The 17,928-nt window shown below is 40.1% G+C and overlaps 1 protein-coding gene across 1 annotated transcript in view; it reads left to right on the top strand.

Moving 5' to 3' along the window:
• The window catches only part of LOC118789823 (ADP-ribose glycohydrolase MACROD2-like), a 271,812-nt gene that overhangs the window by 122,493 nt on the left and 131,391 nt on the right, over window positions 1-17,928 (top strand). The window contains exon 4 of the mRNA XM_036546484.1: window positions 8,902-8,931. Coding sequence (XP_036402377.1) covers window positions 8,902-8,931 — 30 coding nt within the window. The remainder of the gene's footprint in view (window positions 1-8,901; window positions 8,932-17,928) is intronic.

The raw sequence follows: 17,928 nt of genomic DNA, 5'->3' as shown, positions 1-17,928 counted from the left end.
TATAAGAAATTTTCAAATTGACATATTTATTCAGTGAATTTATTTAATGAATACCTGTGTAGTTGTTATGGTGTTGCCCATGTTTTATTCCTGAAAGAATGTAGAATGCATTGTATTATGAGTCATTTATGTTAAAAATTAAGTTTATAATCATATGCACTCATTCTTTGGAAACTGCAGTTTGCTCATATACCAACAATAGCAGTAGCAAGAAACTTAAACTTTGTGTGAGGAGGAGATTTTGTGTATGATGCAGCATTATATGGAAAGGAATGTTGTTGTTTTTGTGTTTTGCTGCATTACCTCAAGGGTCAAAGCCTGTTTCATAGTAATAGATTGATCTCCCTAATCAAACTGCAGTTTACTGTAAGAAGTACAAGGGCACATGCTTTGCTTGCAGCCTGTTTATTTACTGAGTGTTAGTTCCAGGTTTGTGTAAAACATACCCTTCACCTTTAGTGTTATCCTCATTATCTCATTCAATCTCATACAGTAAATAAATGAGAGTTTGTGATAATGGGGCCAAATTTATTTATTTATTTATTGTTTGATAGTCAACCTTGATAAAATGAAGCCCAGACTGATTTTCTGATGACTGCCATAAAGTTCCGCTTGATCACCCCTCATTTTATGATAAAATCATGGCAGGTGAACTGTTCTGTCTTTCTCTCTCTCATGTCTTCTTGTATGAATGTGCATTTGTATAGGCCTCAGCTACAGCTTAAACAAGATGGTACTGCTCATAGTGTATTTTTATAGAAGGACTTTATTATACATTAGAGGAGGCCTCAGTTGTGTGAGTGTTGTGTATTTCGTCACACTTGAGGACATAAATAGATGGATGAAAAAAAAGCAATACAGAAATATTGTTTCAGGTGAATATCAGTGCCATCTCACTTGTGATGACCTTGCTAGATCAAATAAATATATGCAAACCAACTGATGAAACTGAGTCTGAGCATGGCTCATTAATTTTGATTTGAAGGTCAGGTAGACATGTGCCAGGTTTTGCTTTCATTTGTTTGTTATTGCTGCATTGTTAAGATAGAGTTGGGGGTGGACACGCCACGCTGTCTTCACAAGAGTACTTTTTTCCTGCCTCTCATATCTTTGCATAGCAACATCAGAGACCCATTTGTTTTATTCATGAGGCAATATTTAATATATTTATGATATCTCTCTGTCGAGGCCAATTAGATTAGAAGTTTGGGATTTCTCTCTCAAATCTACAGTTCCCTTGAAGTGATGGGATTTTTCCTAAAAGTGCGACTCAGAGCAGAGCAGCACGCTGTGTGTCGCTTCCCAAGGTGGATGGGTGAAGCCCTACAGAGGCAGCAGCAGGAGATGCGTGCTTTGATTGCAAGCGGTGCATGTCTGCCCCCTTCTCCGTAGCACGGGGGACGTAAGTGCAGGCTGCATGGTGAGGCCGAGCACCATTGGCTAGGAGAGAGGTGTTTTGACCTGGAAATTTACGGCTGCTGCAGTGTACTAGCAGCTGTGGGGGGGGGGCGATATGATCTGGTGGCGCTGCATGGATTCTGACACTGCAGCTCACATTTCCCTGGCTGTCTGCAGAAAGGGCTCCCTCAGGAACGCTCTTCGCGATAAAGAACAAAAGAGCCAACATGACTTATTGAGCATGACCACATGCAGGGAAGCCACATGTATTTTTAATGCCGGGCAAATAAGAAATACGGTCACTTTTTTTTTGTGTGTGTAGGCACGATTTCGGTTCATGTGCAACTTTGAGAAAAGAGAGTTTTATTACCCGCTCGACCCATCCAATCCTCCGCCGAGCTTCAGCAACATGACTTTCCCCTTTTTTTTAATCACTTCAAGGTATAGCCAGTCTATGCACTGCTAATATCTTAATCTAAGGCTTGCTATGGATGTCACGTATGGCATTTTTAGTTCCCGAGAAATATACAGATTAGAGAGTGAGTGTTCAGTTTGAATGCCAAAGCTCGTTAGTGGGCTCCCTGGAGCTGCAAGCATGCAGCCACTTTTTTCGTTTATGAAAGACTTTTGCAAAGTTGTTCCACTTCACTGAGCATGTGAAGGTTGGAACACACTGCATCAATGGCAAGTTGAAATATGGGCTTTAGCACTAACTGCAGGAATGTCTAATGACTGACTATCAAACATCTTACCTTGTTCAGGCATATCATTGGTTCCTGTCAGCCATGAACTTTGAAATCATTTTTTGAAAACTTAAATATTTTTGAGGTTTTATATTAGGTTACTGGCTCTTATAATCAGCTAGATTTTATTATCCATGGGGAAATAACATAAAATATACATTTATCCTTACCTTATCATGTTTATATATTCCCATTTTAACCATTTGTAGGTTATCCTCATAAAAAATTTAGATGCATGTTCTTATGTAGACTATTGACTTAAGATGAATAGAAAACAATTGTGTTATTGAGTGCATTACGTCACCTGTCTCAAATGTTTGCAGACATTTCCATGAACACAGTTTATTAATTTTAATAGTATTGGATGGAATGCAGATGTTTTTAAATTGCGTAAAATTACTTAACTTACTTAATCCATTGTTGGACATTTTCACACACTGTCAACCAGGAGTTTAGCCCGCATAAATGTTCGGCTTAGGTGACAGATGTTGTGGTGCCTCAGGACTGTTTTCATCCATTGACCTCAGGTTAATCCAGGCTGCACATCTGCAGTTCTCACTCAGCTGCATGACCCGGGGTCTCGACATGGAATATCTAATCAACAGAACTACTGCTTTCACCGGTCTCTGGCTAAGGGGACCGGATTAAGGTGTTGCCGTGTTTTGTGTCTTCATGGGAAAATCTTGTAAAACCCGAACAAAATGGGTACAGATTTTGAGAGATTGCTGTTTCTCTATTTCTCTGAGCTTGTGCATTTTGGCAGGCGTAACACACAATGGCTGCCTTCATGCCTCTCTGACACCGTCCAGCACTGTGGCACAGTGTGTCGGCCTGTTCTCACTGTTGGGTATTGAGAGTTCAAAGGGGGCACAGGAAATGGGGCTAACCAGGAGCATCTGTAAAAGCATGTGTGAGAGGCCACAGCTTAATGTTTTCGGGTGACGCTCACTAATGACTGACTGTCTTTCAGCGGGCTGAAGGAGCAATAAGACAGGGATTTATGACCCACGGTGTGACTGCTACTAAGATTGCTAGTGATCCTTCCTCAATGGCTAAATTGTGCATGTGTGTGGGGACGGAGAGGGGGAAGCCCACCAGATACCCAGTGTTTATCTTCTGAAACGCTTCTCATTTCCATTTCGAAGCTCGTAAAGCTGTACTGCAGGCTGACGGACCCTCTGATTAAAAGCTTCCTTTTCCCTTCTGGGTTCCTCCACCCCATTGCTCATGGCACTAAGGGAAAGTGCTGGAAGACACAGGAAGTGGTCCACACTGTTCTTCCTGCCTCTCAGCGGTCGCAGATGATCCTGAATCATTCCATTTCCTGTGAGGCTTCCTCACACAGGGCAGGGTTTGTGATTGCAGGTGTGTTTGTTTCAAGCAGCAAACATACACCTCTCACACTTCTAATACAGCAGTACACCATCCAAAAGAGTGAAAAAAAACTGGGGGTGTCCTAGCAACACTATGAAAAAGACATGTATAAAAGTTTCCCCAAAACAAAGGTTCACAGAGAACTGTTTATCTTTCCCTCTGACTGTTGTTGTTGCTTGTTTTAATTTTTCCCTCTTGTGTGTGTGTGTGTGTTTTTTTCTTGATCTGCGGTGTCTCTGAGGGAAAGGAGCTGGCAGTGGTTGAAAGGAGGTGGTGTTTTTCTCGTGTCCTCAGACTCAACCGCTGGATGTACCTCGGATTAAACTTGCTGAATGCTGAGCTGAATAACCTCTCCCACAATGTGGGTGTCCATGGCGGTAGAACCAATGGAATAGATGACCTGCCCAGCACACGGTGTTGATTGTCAGGTCCAGCTGTTAAAGACAGAGGTTTTCCCCCCTGCAGAAACACTACAGACTCCTGCAGGTACAAGGTGTTAATTGACCTCATGAGGCTTGGACTCAGTACTATATTCAAACGGATAAAAATGGATTTGTATCATTCTCTTGTGATAATTCATGCACATTCAAGGCTGATTCGATTCAAGTGTGTGTGACTGATTACAAGCTGAGCCGTGAAAGGGTATCTTGCCGTATGACGGCATTCAGTCCTCTGTAACACATTTCTAAATGCTGTCGAATAACCCTGGTTTCTGAAAGTGTACAGCTTTTTTTTTTTTAACTATCTACAGCTGTTTCCCATTTTACTCTGTTCACTCCTTTTTAAAGGGATTGTAAAAGCAAGCCTCATCCTTTTCTGGGGTTTAATATGCCCCTTGATATCACTTGCTGAAGGCTGTGTCTTGTTTTTACCCACTGTGTAGGTAACAGATATTTTGTGTCTACAAGGAGCTCAGTGTGCTTGCAAAGATGAAAGAGGCTTGAAGTGACTCACATCTCAAAGAAAAAAATATATATTAAATGAAAATAAAAGAGCCCACGCTACATTTTCTCTTCCAGCAGCACATTTTCCGAATCCCTGTTGAGAGGACACACGCCAATTCTTCTTTGTCCCCCCCCACCCTTCAACCCCCCACCCTCCCAGTTCCTGGCTGTCGTGATCTTGCTGTGAGGCAGGGAGTAAGGGAGCGTCTGTTCTCAGCCGTTCAGAACTCTTTGCATCTTTCCCAGATAGTACAATGGTGTCAGATTGATTATATTCTGAGGCTTTTATTCCGTGATTATCCACAAAGACAGTGGAATAAATTAACTGCCTTCCTGAAGTGTATTTTTCCCATAATGTCAGGTAATTAGACTTTAGTGTTTCATTTCCAGAGAAATGGGATGACACTTCTGGAGTGTGTGTGTGTCGGGGGGGGGGGGTTTCCATTACCATGACGATAAATAACTCAGTTTCAGGCTCTTTCATCACCTTGTATCTTAGAGATAAAAATATGATTCCAGCGTTGTACTACATGTTATGGGACATTGCCTACTTGTTTAACAGCATGGTCAGATCTGTAGGCACTTCCCCTCCATCATGAATGTGCATCTGCTGTCATGTGGATGTTTTTAAGGGGCAAATGGATGCTGAGAGATGCACTTCCAGCACAACACAATGCTCTGGGAATTTTCTTTGACTCTGAGAGCCATGGTTGCTTAGGGACAGGGATGACTGAGGAAAGAATGGTGAATTGCTAATAAGTGCCCATTACATTTTTACATTTAATTTGCTTAGCACCCACCTCACACAAGGCTGGGTACTCCATGTGATTCCCTAAACTGTGCCTCTGCAGAGTTGGCTCCTGATTCAGACAGTCGCTGGCCGGTGGCACCCACCAGAGACCATTCAGAGCTCAAAACAAGATCAGTGACTCACTCCCTGTCCGCCAGACACTAGCTCAGAGCCAGGAATTCTCACTTCAGCACGGTGAACCATGAAGGAAGTACCCAAAGGCTGCCAGGCCATACCGTTGTCAGTAGAAGACACAGAAAGGCACAGTATCATAACTAACAGTAACCAGGAATGAGAATTTTGGTTTGCTTACTTTTCCCACCATCTTTTCCACATTTTAACATTTCCTCATTGATACTTCAGTACCATAACAATGCGGGTGCTTGCACACACAAACTGGGAACCATGTCCCAGGCAGTGCCTATCACCATGCACAGCTAATCATGTGAGACTCATCAAATTTCTTAAAAAGGATGATGGACAGTCCATCGGTAAAAATCAGAGAAGCAAATAGCTGTTTTTGTACAAATACCTGCTCTTAGGTTGATTAAAGCATTGAGTACTTCATCGTTGATTTATCCTTTGTTTAGCCAGCTCAGATATGTTCTCATAGCTTAGTGCCAAGATCTTAAAATAGCCATTCACTCAAATGTTCAGTTTTGCTTGCTGTAGACCCTTAGATGGTTCTTGGTTTAGTCAGAATGGCCACAGGGTTTATTTCAGTGGTGAGATATATTTTGGCAGTGGAGACTTTATAACAAATGGGTATTCCATGATTCTAACAAGATAGACACATACATATGTTATTTTACCTTGATAATCTCAGCACAAATTAAGCATTAGCACTTACAATAAGTATTGTTAGCAATTTAAGAACAAACATTCTCCAAGAATAACTAACGGGAAGATTATCTGCCACCTTGTTAAATAAATCCTCTCAAGCTCCACTGATTGGCTAGACCTGTTGATGGGTGGAAATGGCCAGGAGTGTTTTTTTTTTAAGTAAATACAATGGATTTATGAACAGAAATGCTGCCAGATTTTTGGTTCCTGTTTCTGGTTTCTCCTGTCTGGAGTTCCAGTCTTGCCCAGATGTAACTCAGGCCAGGCATGAAAAAGAGTACCACAGAGATGGAGCATGAAACAAAGGCCAAAACTTCTGCCACTTGTAGTATTAAGTCACATTCATTAGGGTGCTCTGAGGTGAAATCACAACAAGGAAAGGACAGCCCCAGTGACGAGAGGTAGTCCTTCTCAGAGTCTGCATGCATTCTGTTACAGTCAACTGTGTATTCTGTTCTTCCCCCCTGCTGTCACCACATATTTTTAACCTTCTGCTTAACCACCCAGCCTGGTGCAATTTCTATCATGCTGTGTCAATTTCATGGCTACGAATGGCAGAGTGGTGTCACAGACCAACCATTGGAATTAATCCAAAGTCATGTATGTGATGCCATTCTGGTGTAGGAACACAATGCAATAGGCTATCATGAATTAATTTGTGAAGGTAGCCTTTGATATGGTAAACATGAGAGCGATGGGATTATACCTAGCTGGAATCTGGAGCAGTATTGCAAATAGGCTATTGTTTCAATTATTGCAAGTATTGAAATGTTGCAAGGGTTGATATCCACAAAAGTGTCACTTTTACCATTTTATGAGCTCCGTGAGGAAGGCAGGGGGCATCTTGAGTAATGATAATTTATCACTAATAACAATCTCCCAGCTAGCCTGCACAAGAGAAGAGCTACTGAAGCTATAGGGAAGAACCTTGAGGTAGCAAAGACAAATTTCACAAAGGAGACTGTAAACAAAAACTCCTGAGCGATCCAGAGCAATGCAAATATGCAACCAACTCTTACAATTTCATGAGCTTTCTATGTGAGGATAAGCTATGGAGCTGCCAGTGTAGTGTTTTTTTTCTCTAATAAAAATAAAATATAACTGCGGTAGGGCAACAGACTGATAAGCTAACATATGGGGAGTTAATATAGCTTCTGCATTCTCATTTTGCTGTGACCCTAGTTTTAGATAGACCTAAATACCTAAATACAGTCTCTTTTCTCAATGTTTTTACATGTAACACATATGAGGGTACAGCAGTTATTTTAAATGGGTATTGAAACTGGACTTGCCAGACCCATGACACATGTTACAGTCTAGGGGTGGCACGTGTGCACTAAGTACTAGGTCCTGGGGACTCTCTTGAAATGAAAATATATTCTAAACTGCCAGTCTTTGTGGAAGTCTTGTTGTTAGTCCAGTTTTGCTGTTACTGTTTTACTCTTATAATTATCTACATCAGAACAGTGTGACACCACCATTTATTGTTGTATGCATAGCACCTATGTGAAGGAACAGTTGTAATTGTGTGTGCGTTTGTGTGTGTGTGTGTGTGTGTGTGTGTGTGTGTGTGTGTATTGCTTTTGTTGGAAGGTGTGTTCTGAGTACTGGCCCAAAACATGACTAGCCTTTAATGTTTTAAGAGGCAGAGGAAAAAGGGAAAAAGAGCAATTTGAGTGCTGTTGTTTTTTTGGAAAAGTGATATTGGCATCTTTATGGCTTGGCTGGGTGTATGAACAAATTGTACACGTTAAAACAAGAACACTTAATGCGATTTTGAAAGCAAAAGTTTATTCAGTGAAATTCGAGATGGAGTATCCTTGCAGATTTTAGGAGGAGGAAACTGCAAAAATGAACTGCAGTCCTCAAAATGCTAAAATGTCTGGAGAAATCCACTGTGGATGAAGTGGAGTGTTTCTGAGAGTTCACTAAAATGGTGTCCTGTGCCCGGTAGCTGAACTTTGATCTAAACGCATAGCGACTCGCAACACCAAAATCAACTGTCAAACCGTAATCCTCGCTAACCCCTTTTCTTACCACAAGGGAGAAGGGCGATGCTAACAACAAAGAACTAAACTGGATATTTTGCTTATTTTAATGTCATCTTCTGAAATAATTAAAAATCCCTCTTAGAGTTCAGCTCTAGATGTGCCTGTAATTTCAGGGCTGCAGACTGTTCAGGAGGTTGGAGGGGTTAGTCCACAACATGGGTGTAGGAAGAGTAATTAGTGTGCATTTGCAAGCCTGCTAATTATACAGGGTAATAAAATCAATGATGGATATCATGGGAAAACAAGGCTATTTTTAAAGGAAATACATGCTGTTTGTACTACTTATCTGCACTGCTTGAGTGGCTGGATGTGGCTACAACCCAAAACACTGCTTCTTTATCAGGGATCTGAAGAGTGCCATCAAAGAGATCCACTCATGTACCTCAGTGGCTGCTAAATCTCCATACCCCTGCAATCATGTCTGACAGTCAAAGTAACAGACAGCACCAAAGGTTTTGGTGCTGTTTTTGGTGTGCAGGCATCAGCGCCACCCATGTAGCTATTAATTGATTTAAGTTGCAGTTAAAGTCCAGAGGACCATATTAAAGCTCATACCACCAAGCCGCAGAGTACAGATAAAGAAGTTACCCCTTGCTGAATATCCAAACTGTTCATATGCTCCTTTCAACACAGCCGCATCAGTTAGAATTGTCTGTAATATGATATGTAATGTGTAATTATTCATTGCTGCTGTTTTACAGTAAAACGTGAAAATCAAACATGTCATCTTTTCTCATATTTTTTCTTTCTTCCTACAGCAAACTCCAGTCTCCTGGGCGGTGGTGGAGGTAAGCCTGCAATACTGTTTTTTTTCTTATCTTTTCCTTTGTATTTGACCCCATCATTACAGTTCTGTTTAATATGCTACTTTTCACCTGTCAAGAGGCTTTGTTGGTCACTTATTCTGACTAGTTTTAATTTACATTTTTGTTTATTTGCTTTTTTGTATGATAGAAGCCCCTATCCAAGGTGACTTAAAGAGTATTGGAAAAAAGCCCACAGGTTTTAGCGCCAACCTTCTCTGAAAAATGCTTGTCTACAGTCAGCACACCATTTCAATAGTGCTTCGATTACTGTGTTTTATGAAATAAAATGCGCCAGGGTATGGAGAAGCTGAATCAGACAGGACAACATCACTGACCCCGGAGATCCTCTTTGGGGAAAATTTTGTACACACTGTGACATGATTGAAGTAATCATTCCATGGGGCCACGGGGAGGGAGGGGGATCAACCCAATTAGAAAAAGGCTGTTGATCCGGATGTGCACAGAACAGGGTCAAGAAATCATAAAACAATGGAAACCAGGCTATTCTTTTTTGTTGTTGTTGTTGTTTTTTTTTTTTTTTTTTTTGCATCTGCACCACTGTCTCGCCGATGGTTTCTATCGCTGACCAAGACCATCTCTGAGACCCATTTTGCAGTCTGAATAGACAATTAGCTGCTCTGTCCAGGGGAGTTGAAACGCTATCCATATCTAATCACACTTTCCCCAAGTGATTTCTATCTGATCTGATGCTTGGTTAAGCCTGCAGAAGTCTGGCCATTGTGCCAGTACATTCTGTAGTCTGGCTCTTTATCTGTGAAAGAGGAGCCAGATCGTGCTGTCGGCTCACTCTTCACAATGGCCTGATTGAGATCAGAGGTCACGCGTGCAAATCAGAAAAAGAAACCAGAAATACTCCAACAGTTGTCAGTGTTTCTCCTCAAGCAAGCTACTTTTTGAAAAAATGTTGCTTTCTTGACAACAGCTTCCCTAATATGAAGGTACAGTTTTTTTTTTTTTTACTGTTTTCATTTTATCACTTCATTTTAAGTTTACATCATTTAGATGTTCTTGCTCCCAAGTTCAAATTTTTTAAACATGTTAAAATCAAACCAGAGGAGCTGTTTCTTTTTTGTGTTATCTCTGATTGTCTTTAAAAGACCATTTTCTCTTTATCAGCAGCCTGCGGCATACTTGACCAAATAATTACAATACCTCTGTATTATATTATTTGTCCACATGGAGATAATATTATATACCTAACAGTGTCATGGCTTAGAATTGTATAAAAACATATTTGTTAATTTGTGTCTTCTTATAGATCAAAACAGCTTAATATCCCTGACGGATGTGAATTCATGTGGTTTTGTGCCATAAAAGAACGATAAATCCCAACACAAAAGCCTACCCTTTGCTAATTGCCTTTTGTCATGTTATTTCTGCTGTTTCATTTGCACACACATTTACCAATTAACCTCCAACCATTCAGTTTAATAACGGTATGAATTCATTCATTGTTTCTGAACCTAGCTCAAGTGTTACTTGGAGTTTTGATTACAGAGGAATGTCATGCTATTGTAGAATAATAATTCAAACATCTGACCAGAAGTGGCACTATGCTTTGAGAATCCTACTGCATGATGTCCTTGTAAAATAAAATTATAATGACAAAAAAGCATTGTTCTTTTGGCCAATAAAAAAATTATCTTATGTAAATACTTGCATTTATCAAGGGACTTGTATTGACTATCAGTGGACTTATCAGTAGAAAGAAATGCACCTCTGTTGAGGGACGGAGAGCTTATTGGCTTGCTGTAGATAGAAACCATTGTGGGTGGTTAAAGGTCACCGTTTTTATCACCCATAGACTACTCTGGCGGTATGCCCAAAATGCTGTTTTTTCTCTCATGGAAAACAGTGTTTTCTATCTTCACTCTTTAATCTACATTTGCTCAAGGTGGCTTTATCTTTTCTTTTCTTTATCAGTCCCATGCGGTAACAGCGTACCATCTTCTTTTCGTTTCCCTCTCTTTCCCTCTTCTTCTGACATGCAAGGTTCCCCAGACGTAACAACCTCCATCTAGTAGTGAGAATTTGCTCACGTGCACGTTTGCTCAGATGGGAATTTCGATTTGTCACGTCTCTGAACTCTGTGGCATGTGTGAACAACATCCACGGTTCCCTTGGAAGAGGACGTGGGGCAGAGTGTTTTGATGTAAAAGGTGATTTATGGTTTGACTGCAATCATGTTAAATTCCCCTTCTCCTTCTCATCTGGGCAAAGGATTTGGACTTGTGATAAAATCGAGCAAGAAACTGAGCTCTGTATTTATTTGTGTCCTGTACTGTAAAGAAATTACACCCATTCCGTTTTGCTGAATTCCTTTCCACCATCAAGACAAGTAAACTGTCAGCTTCAGCTTATGTATAGTATCATGTTGGGGCTTCATGACACATAATTTTAAGAATGAAATACCCAGTGAATAGATGGTGAGATATTGTTTGCATGTAACTCTCTTCCTATTTGTCCTCTATATTCTGGACATATCGAGTTTTGTGCACAACAAATGACATAAGAGATGGATGAGGAAAACTTAAGGCAGGCTGTTTCGGACACGGTCCATGATTGAATTCAACTTTATTCATATTTTGTGTATGAGAACCATGTGAAGGTGGAAAAGAGCCAGCTTCAAAACTGTACACTCTACTGGAGAATCTTTCAGAAAACAGGTTTTCCCTTATCATTCGTGTATCTTCTGCTTACAGAGGCTTTTTCCCCCTAGGAAATTAATGACAATGCCACCCTTCTTGAACTATGGGATTGGAGTACATGAAATTGGCTCCACATGATATCAATTCAGTCATGTCATTTTCTCTACCGCTGATAAGCCCATCTTCTGCCTTAATGCTTTGTAATTGCGGCTTGGTTTTGCCATCTAACTTGCTTTGTACATGGTGATCATGGTGCCATTCTGAAAATGATGAAACTTTTGTGTGGAGTTATGTGATGGGGTGTCATTGCTCCTTCACAAAAGAAGATTAACAATCACCATAATATATATTATTTTATAAAGAATGAAAAAAAAAAAACTTTTAACACATTGTAATTGTAAATTGCCTACTCAAATTTAAGGACTAAGGGCATTATGATTAGTGTTATTCAAGAATCTCTGAAGATTACACTTGTAAGTTAATTAGCGTGCTTGAGATTGGGCAGGAATTATGGTTCTGTGGTCAATTTAGCATGCTGACTGATGTACTGTAGTGATAATTTAATGTTTATGAAAAATGCAGCATGGTATGCACAGTTTTTTTTCTTTTCCTTGGAGAAACATGGGTGTGGTCAAGTTGTTTGATCTTGTAGATCAAAAAAAAAGATGTTGAAAATGAGTACTTTTTTTCCTCTTCAACTGTAGTTTCTTTGACATGTCATACTGTATATCATATTATTGCTTAATCTATCCCAGAGGGTTTGTAAGATTCAGTAGAGATGAGTAAGATATAGCACAGTATTGGTTTGTTCAATCAAACCACCTGTTTTAGAAAACGTATCACAATGACAAATGTCATTCCAAATGCAATGACATTGTGAAGGCAGGTTGTATCACCATCACCCTCTCACTACACATGGTCTGGCAGTGAGGTAGTTTCAGTGTGTCAGCACTGTCATTGTAGAATTCATTTCTGACGGGCTAACAATGATAATTTGGGGGGGGGGGGGGGGTTAAATGCATTAGGTGTTTTGAGGGATATTGTGTCTAAATGGTACTCCAACAGACAGGAAAGTAGCAATGAGGGAAGACACATACTCGCCTGTGAGGTGTTGACAAAAATAGCACATTACCACCAGATGTACCTTAAATTATATGGTTTAAATTGACACATAATTATGTCTGTAAGAGGTAGCGACAACGTGTTGTTTGATATCAGGGCCGAATGTTGATGTAGTCACTGCAAAATGATGCGTAGCTAAAAATAAGGCCCTTTCTATGTCGCTGCGTATTGCTGCTCTATTGCTAGCAAGAGGCAATTCCAGTAGCAAGCCTTTGATGTCTCCATTCAAGCGAGAAGGAGCTTATTAACATTCTAACCATAACCAGTCCCCACTTAGCACGCTGCTTTAACTAGACCACCCAAACAAAACGCTTGCTTGCTCAACAGCCTCCTCCCCGAATTCCTGCAGGACATGTGGTTCCTTATGCAAGATTATGGGCACATTGAGCCATTTTCATCAGGTCTAGCAGAGGGCGTTAAGTAACAAAAGCGGTTACTGTCCGAGGTCGCTTAATTTGCCCTCGTTGCACTCAATAATCCCTCAGTGAATTTTAAAAGCAATGCTTCATTGAGGCACAGGAAGTACAACATTTCTTGATAAACACATGCAATTATAATTGTTATTATTCTGTCCTGGAGCACTTCTGTTCCATGCTCATTTCTCTTCTTTGGCGTCGGTTGAAGGCAGATAATATGCCGGAGGTCTTGACTTACCGAGGGGACGTGCGGAGTTGACTTACCCGAGTGATGCGCAGAGTTGCATAAATTGCAAAAGCAATTAAGACAGAGTGTATTTCAGATGACATCCTCGGGCATGGAGGTGGAATTGCTTTTAAAATGTTCGTTTACGGCTCCAAAAAAAAGGCAGGGGAGAGCACTGAAGCAGTGTAGCAAAAGCAATAGTTTTTTAATTGCTTTTTCACACTCTGAACCTGCCTATTGATATCTGACACTTCATAGACTGGAGTCTCATAAATATTGTAGTTTTGTCATTGTTTTGAGAGTTGTGTATTACACAAATACCCATCAGAAAGTAAAGATCATACTTTTGAAAACTTTCGTTGCAAAAATGGTGGAAAAAGTCTGAACAATGGGGAGGCCATGTGAAGTTTTAAAAGCAAAAATTGCTGTCCATCCGGCACTTATTCAGTATTCATCAGTGTTAACCCAAATTACTAGTGGCCGGTCCATGTTTGAGAAGAATGTTTTTAAATCGTTTCCCTTTAAAGATTCAGTGTACTGTTTATCTATATTAGTTTGGTATTTGTTGTTCATTTTTTGTAATAACAAAATGTTTACCCCCTGCTTTGCATTGGAAAATACTGCATTTGTGATTGTTTTTGCTATGTGTTATTCCTGAATCTTGAGTGACAGCCTCCCCTAATATCAGTGACAGGGCTACCCCTTGTGATGAAGTTGTTGTTTATGCTTTGCTACCCCAAACTGATATTAAGGCCCTCCCAAGGTGTCTCAGACTGTCTGTTGAGAAACTAAAGAACATAGGGGTAGAGTGATAGATGGGGGTTATGTATTTATTTAACTAAATTGGTGCTATATTTCTATTCCCAACCCGTAGCCGTGATGTCACAGTCACAGCTAACCTTTGTTTATTGCTTATTTTCAGAAAAAAATAATTGATAATGCTTAACAAGGGCCAACAATACATAATCAGTGAATAATGGAATTTTATTACCCCTATAAATTTAAAAGAAAAGAAAAAAATGCATGAAAAAAGTCATGCTGGGGTGATCACTGATGTTTTTTTTTTTTTCTTAAACAGCTGCCTTTCTGAGGAGAACTTCTACCTGTTTTACTAAAATAGCTTTCATCTCCATGTCTGAAGATCAATCTAAGAAACGTTTAGCCTCACCAAAACACTGCAGGTCTTTTTAGCGCCTCTGTTATCTCTTCAATAAGCTTTGCTTTACCCAACTTGTCCGTTTCCATTTTTTGACGCAAGTTCAGAGCCCATGAATTTGTAAACAGTGTTCTTACTGCCTCTGTTTGATCTGCTCTTTAAGTACTATTCCCTTGGTGTACAGCATCTACCAGGATAAAAGCGATTGCATGATTCTGAGTGTCTGTACTCTTTTGCTCAGGTCAGAATCTACTTCCTGAATGAAAGCGGGATGCGAGGACTCCTCATTTGTCTTTAAATTTTCATTTTGCCTTATAAAGCCCCCAGGAACAGCAGGGTGTGACTTTTGAGCTCTTCATTCAGAAAATGAAAACTTTACAAGAGTTGGCAAGTTTCAGCCTCTTCCATCACCTCCAAAATGTGCATTATCCATTATGTACATGTTTTGTTCATTGTGTAAGGCAGCGTTTCTCAAACCACTCCTGGAGGATCCCTTGTCCTGATTTACATGATCAGTTTGTTGTTAAGCAGCTTTAGGAGTTCATAACGAGTTGATCATTTGAATCAGCTGTGTTGGAGCAGGGAGAGATTTAAAACATGCAGGACAAGGGGTCCTCCAGGAGAGGTTTGGGAAACGCTGGTGTAAGGTGTCAATCATGTTTACGTTAAAGGGAGTTGTTAACCCACTAAATCCCATTGTCAGCTATGTTGATCACACATTATTATTATTGGCCAACAGTGTTACATTGGGGTAAGGAGCAGGGCTTTTAACCCAAAGGCTGCTAGAATAATTCCCATATGAGGAACTGGTGTTGTACCCTTGAGCAAGGTTGTCAATCTGCTTCGGTAAATATCTAACTGTGTAAATGGATGGTATGTGAGCTATGCAAGTCACTCTGCATTGCTTTTACTGTGCCAGGTTTCTTTTTTAATGTTTTTAATTTGTGTCCAGTACTTGATTCAGTTCAGATACTGTACATTTTCCTTAGACAGTGAATTTCAGTGAATGACTTAGTTTTATTCAATAAAGTTAAAGATAGTAGTATAACTAACGTATGCCATTTCCCAAGCCCTGTCATTATGCCTTAAATAGAACTACAAGATATATCTGTGTTCCAAACAAGTCAATTGATTGGCGGTTTGATGAATGCTACACACACCATTCATGTGAGTGCTGCATCGGCTTTCTGCCTCAAAATTTCGAGATCTTTAGCTTCCCAGAAGCATGTGCCAATTGATCGATTTCTCCCACCCTGGATAATGAACACCTGCAGTGATGGGCAAACACTTGCTGACTAGGGCCGTGAATAGTTCTTGGATCTCCATCTTCACTCTTGCAGAGCCTGCCATAGTGAGCCAAAATGGAGCCTTGAGTTTCTCAAAAGGTTGTGAAAGGAAAAAAAAACAAAAAATGGGGGAATTGATGCATTACTTCAAGCAAATTAATCAATTAAGCCTCAACCAGATGTGGTTGGAGTGCCTCAAAGCAGTCAATACAGTTTAAAGTGTTGTAGTTGCATATTATCAATAGTATTGAAATGAGGGCACCAGAGAAGGTTGCAGTATTTTCAGTCAAAGCATATCCTTATGTTCTACTTAATGAGTCCACTGAGTGAGACTTTACTTGATTTAATATTAGTAAGCAACCTAGCGCATGCATCAGAATCACTATAGCCTAAATTTCTGCTAAGAGTTGACCAGGTGGTGCCAGGTCTTTGTGACTGAGGGTATGCTTTGTGACCCTGGTCCACTGGCTTTTATAGCACATGGGTGGATTCATGGAAGGACCTGCAATGTACAATAGACCCGTTTCCTGGTTTGACAGTAAAGAGCCCAGTGTCCGTAACCTTTTGCAAGGATGTTTTGAAATGCCTAAGGGGACATGTCAATGCCCTGAAGAAACACACATGCTAGTCCAAACATGCAAAGGGAGTCATGTTTTGCATCACAGTATTGCATTGCAGTTACCAGAAATTGCATATCTTAATACCCCGTGGGTCTTACTTGAGGTGATGTTAAGAAAGGAACACATTTTGCACCATAGGAGTGAGACAGAAAGCATGTGAATAGTCTGATGTTTGATGGAGAGCAGTTGTATGTAATCTATGTGCCTGTTCCAGCAAACAACTCATTAACATCTGTCTCCATACATAAATCCCACAGCTGCCAACACTCACAACAAGCATACCAGTAGATAGTCAGTTGCATCACTTGATCTTTGCCAGGGCAGTGATTGACAGAAGGACTGCATCACTTACACAGTCACACAGGACAAAAAGGTCACCTTTTTGTTGATATCTGGGATTCATTTAAGGGACAGATACTAATATTGCACTTTCAGATACTAATATTGCACTTTTAAAACTCTTATCAAGCCAATTCACACTGCAGCAGATGTTTTTAACTGGCTTTCAAAGCTTTAGTTTGACAGTTCCATACTGCTTCGGAGATGGTTTATTACTGTCAAATCAATGATCGGTTTGTGTTACATGTAGTTAGCTAGCAAGGCAGTAAAACTGTAATGTTCAAAACTGCCTCAGAAGGGTCTCTTAGGAAAAGGCTGTGATAAACAATAAATAGCATAACGAACATTCTGTCAGGAGAGCTGACAGAGACTGTATGAACACAACGTACCCTTAACATATTTTTAAGGCATTCACAAGGGCATACACAAAGAAATTATGAAAGAAATGATGTCTTTTTTGTAGATCAGAAGTTTCTAAAGCTTTTAAATTGAGATTATTATCTGTATATAAATGTGCACACCACACATGAGAAAGGAAACCAAATAATTGCCTAGTACACGTGCATGGTACAGTACTGGAAATTTGGTGATTGGACAACTACCGTCCAGTAGGCCACCAATAAGATAAATTTGATGTGTTGATACTGTTGATGTGTTTTGATGTCGACCAATGCCAGATTGACCTAAGAAATGGTGTTACTGGAAGCACCCATTATCATTATCATATATTTCCACTCAGTTTAATGTACTGTTACTTTGGCTTAATTAATTTGTAAAATCAATGCAAACAATCCCTTGGAAAATGTTTGAAGTGTCGTCACGCTTACTGTCTGACTTCTAGCAAGTGCACAGTGAAATGAAATGAAGAATAATATTAGATCCTCTCCTCCTCATTGCAAGTCAGTGAGTCCCTTAGGGCGCACATTCATAAACAAATTGATGCTGCGTGTATCCTTATGTATGACAGCTTTTCATTTTGTGATAGCAGGACAGTTTGTGCACTTTATCACGGGAAAACCTCCTCAAAAGGCTAGACCTGACTAGTATGGAGTTGTTGTTGTTTTGTGTATGTCCAAAGCTAATTCATGTCCAATTCATGCTCCTTTTTTTTTTCCTTTTTTCCCTGACAACCGCTGACCATGATT

Source organism: Megalops cyprinoides, chromosome 15, assembly GCF_013368585.1.
Source record: "Megalops cyprinoides isolate fMegCyp1 chromosome 15, fMegCyp1.pri, whole genome shotgun sequence".
NCBI lineage: Eukaryota > Metazoa > Chordata > Actinopteri > Elopiformes > Megalopidae > Megalops > Megalops cyprinoides.
The sequence above is the reverse complement of the archived record's forward strand: the minus strand, read 5'-3'. Positions and strand labels throughout refer to the sequence as shown.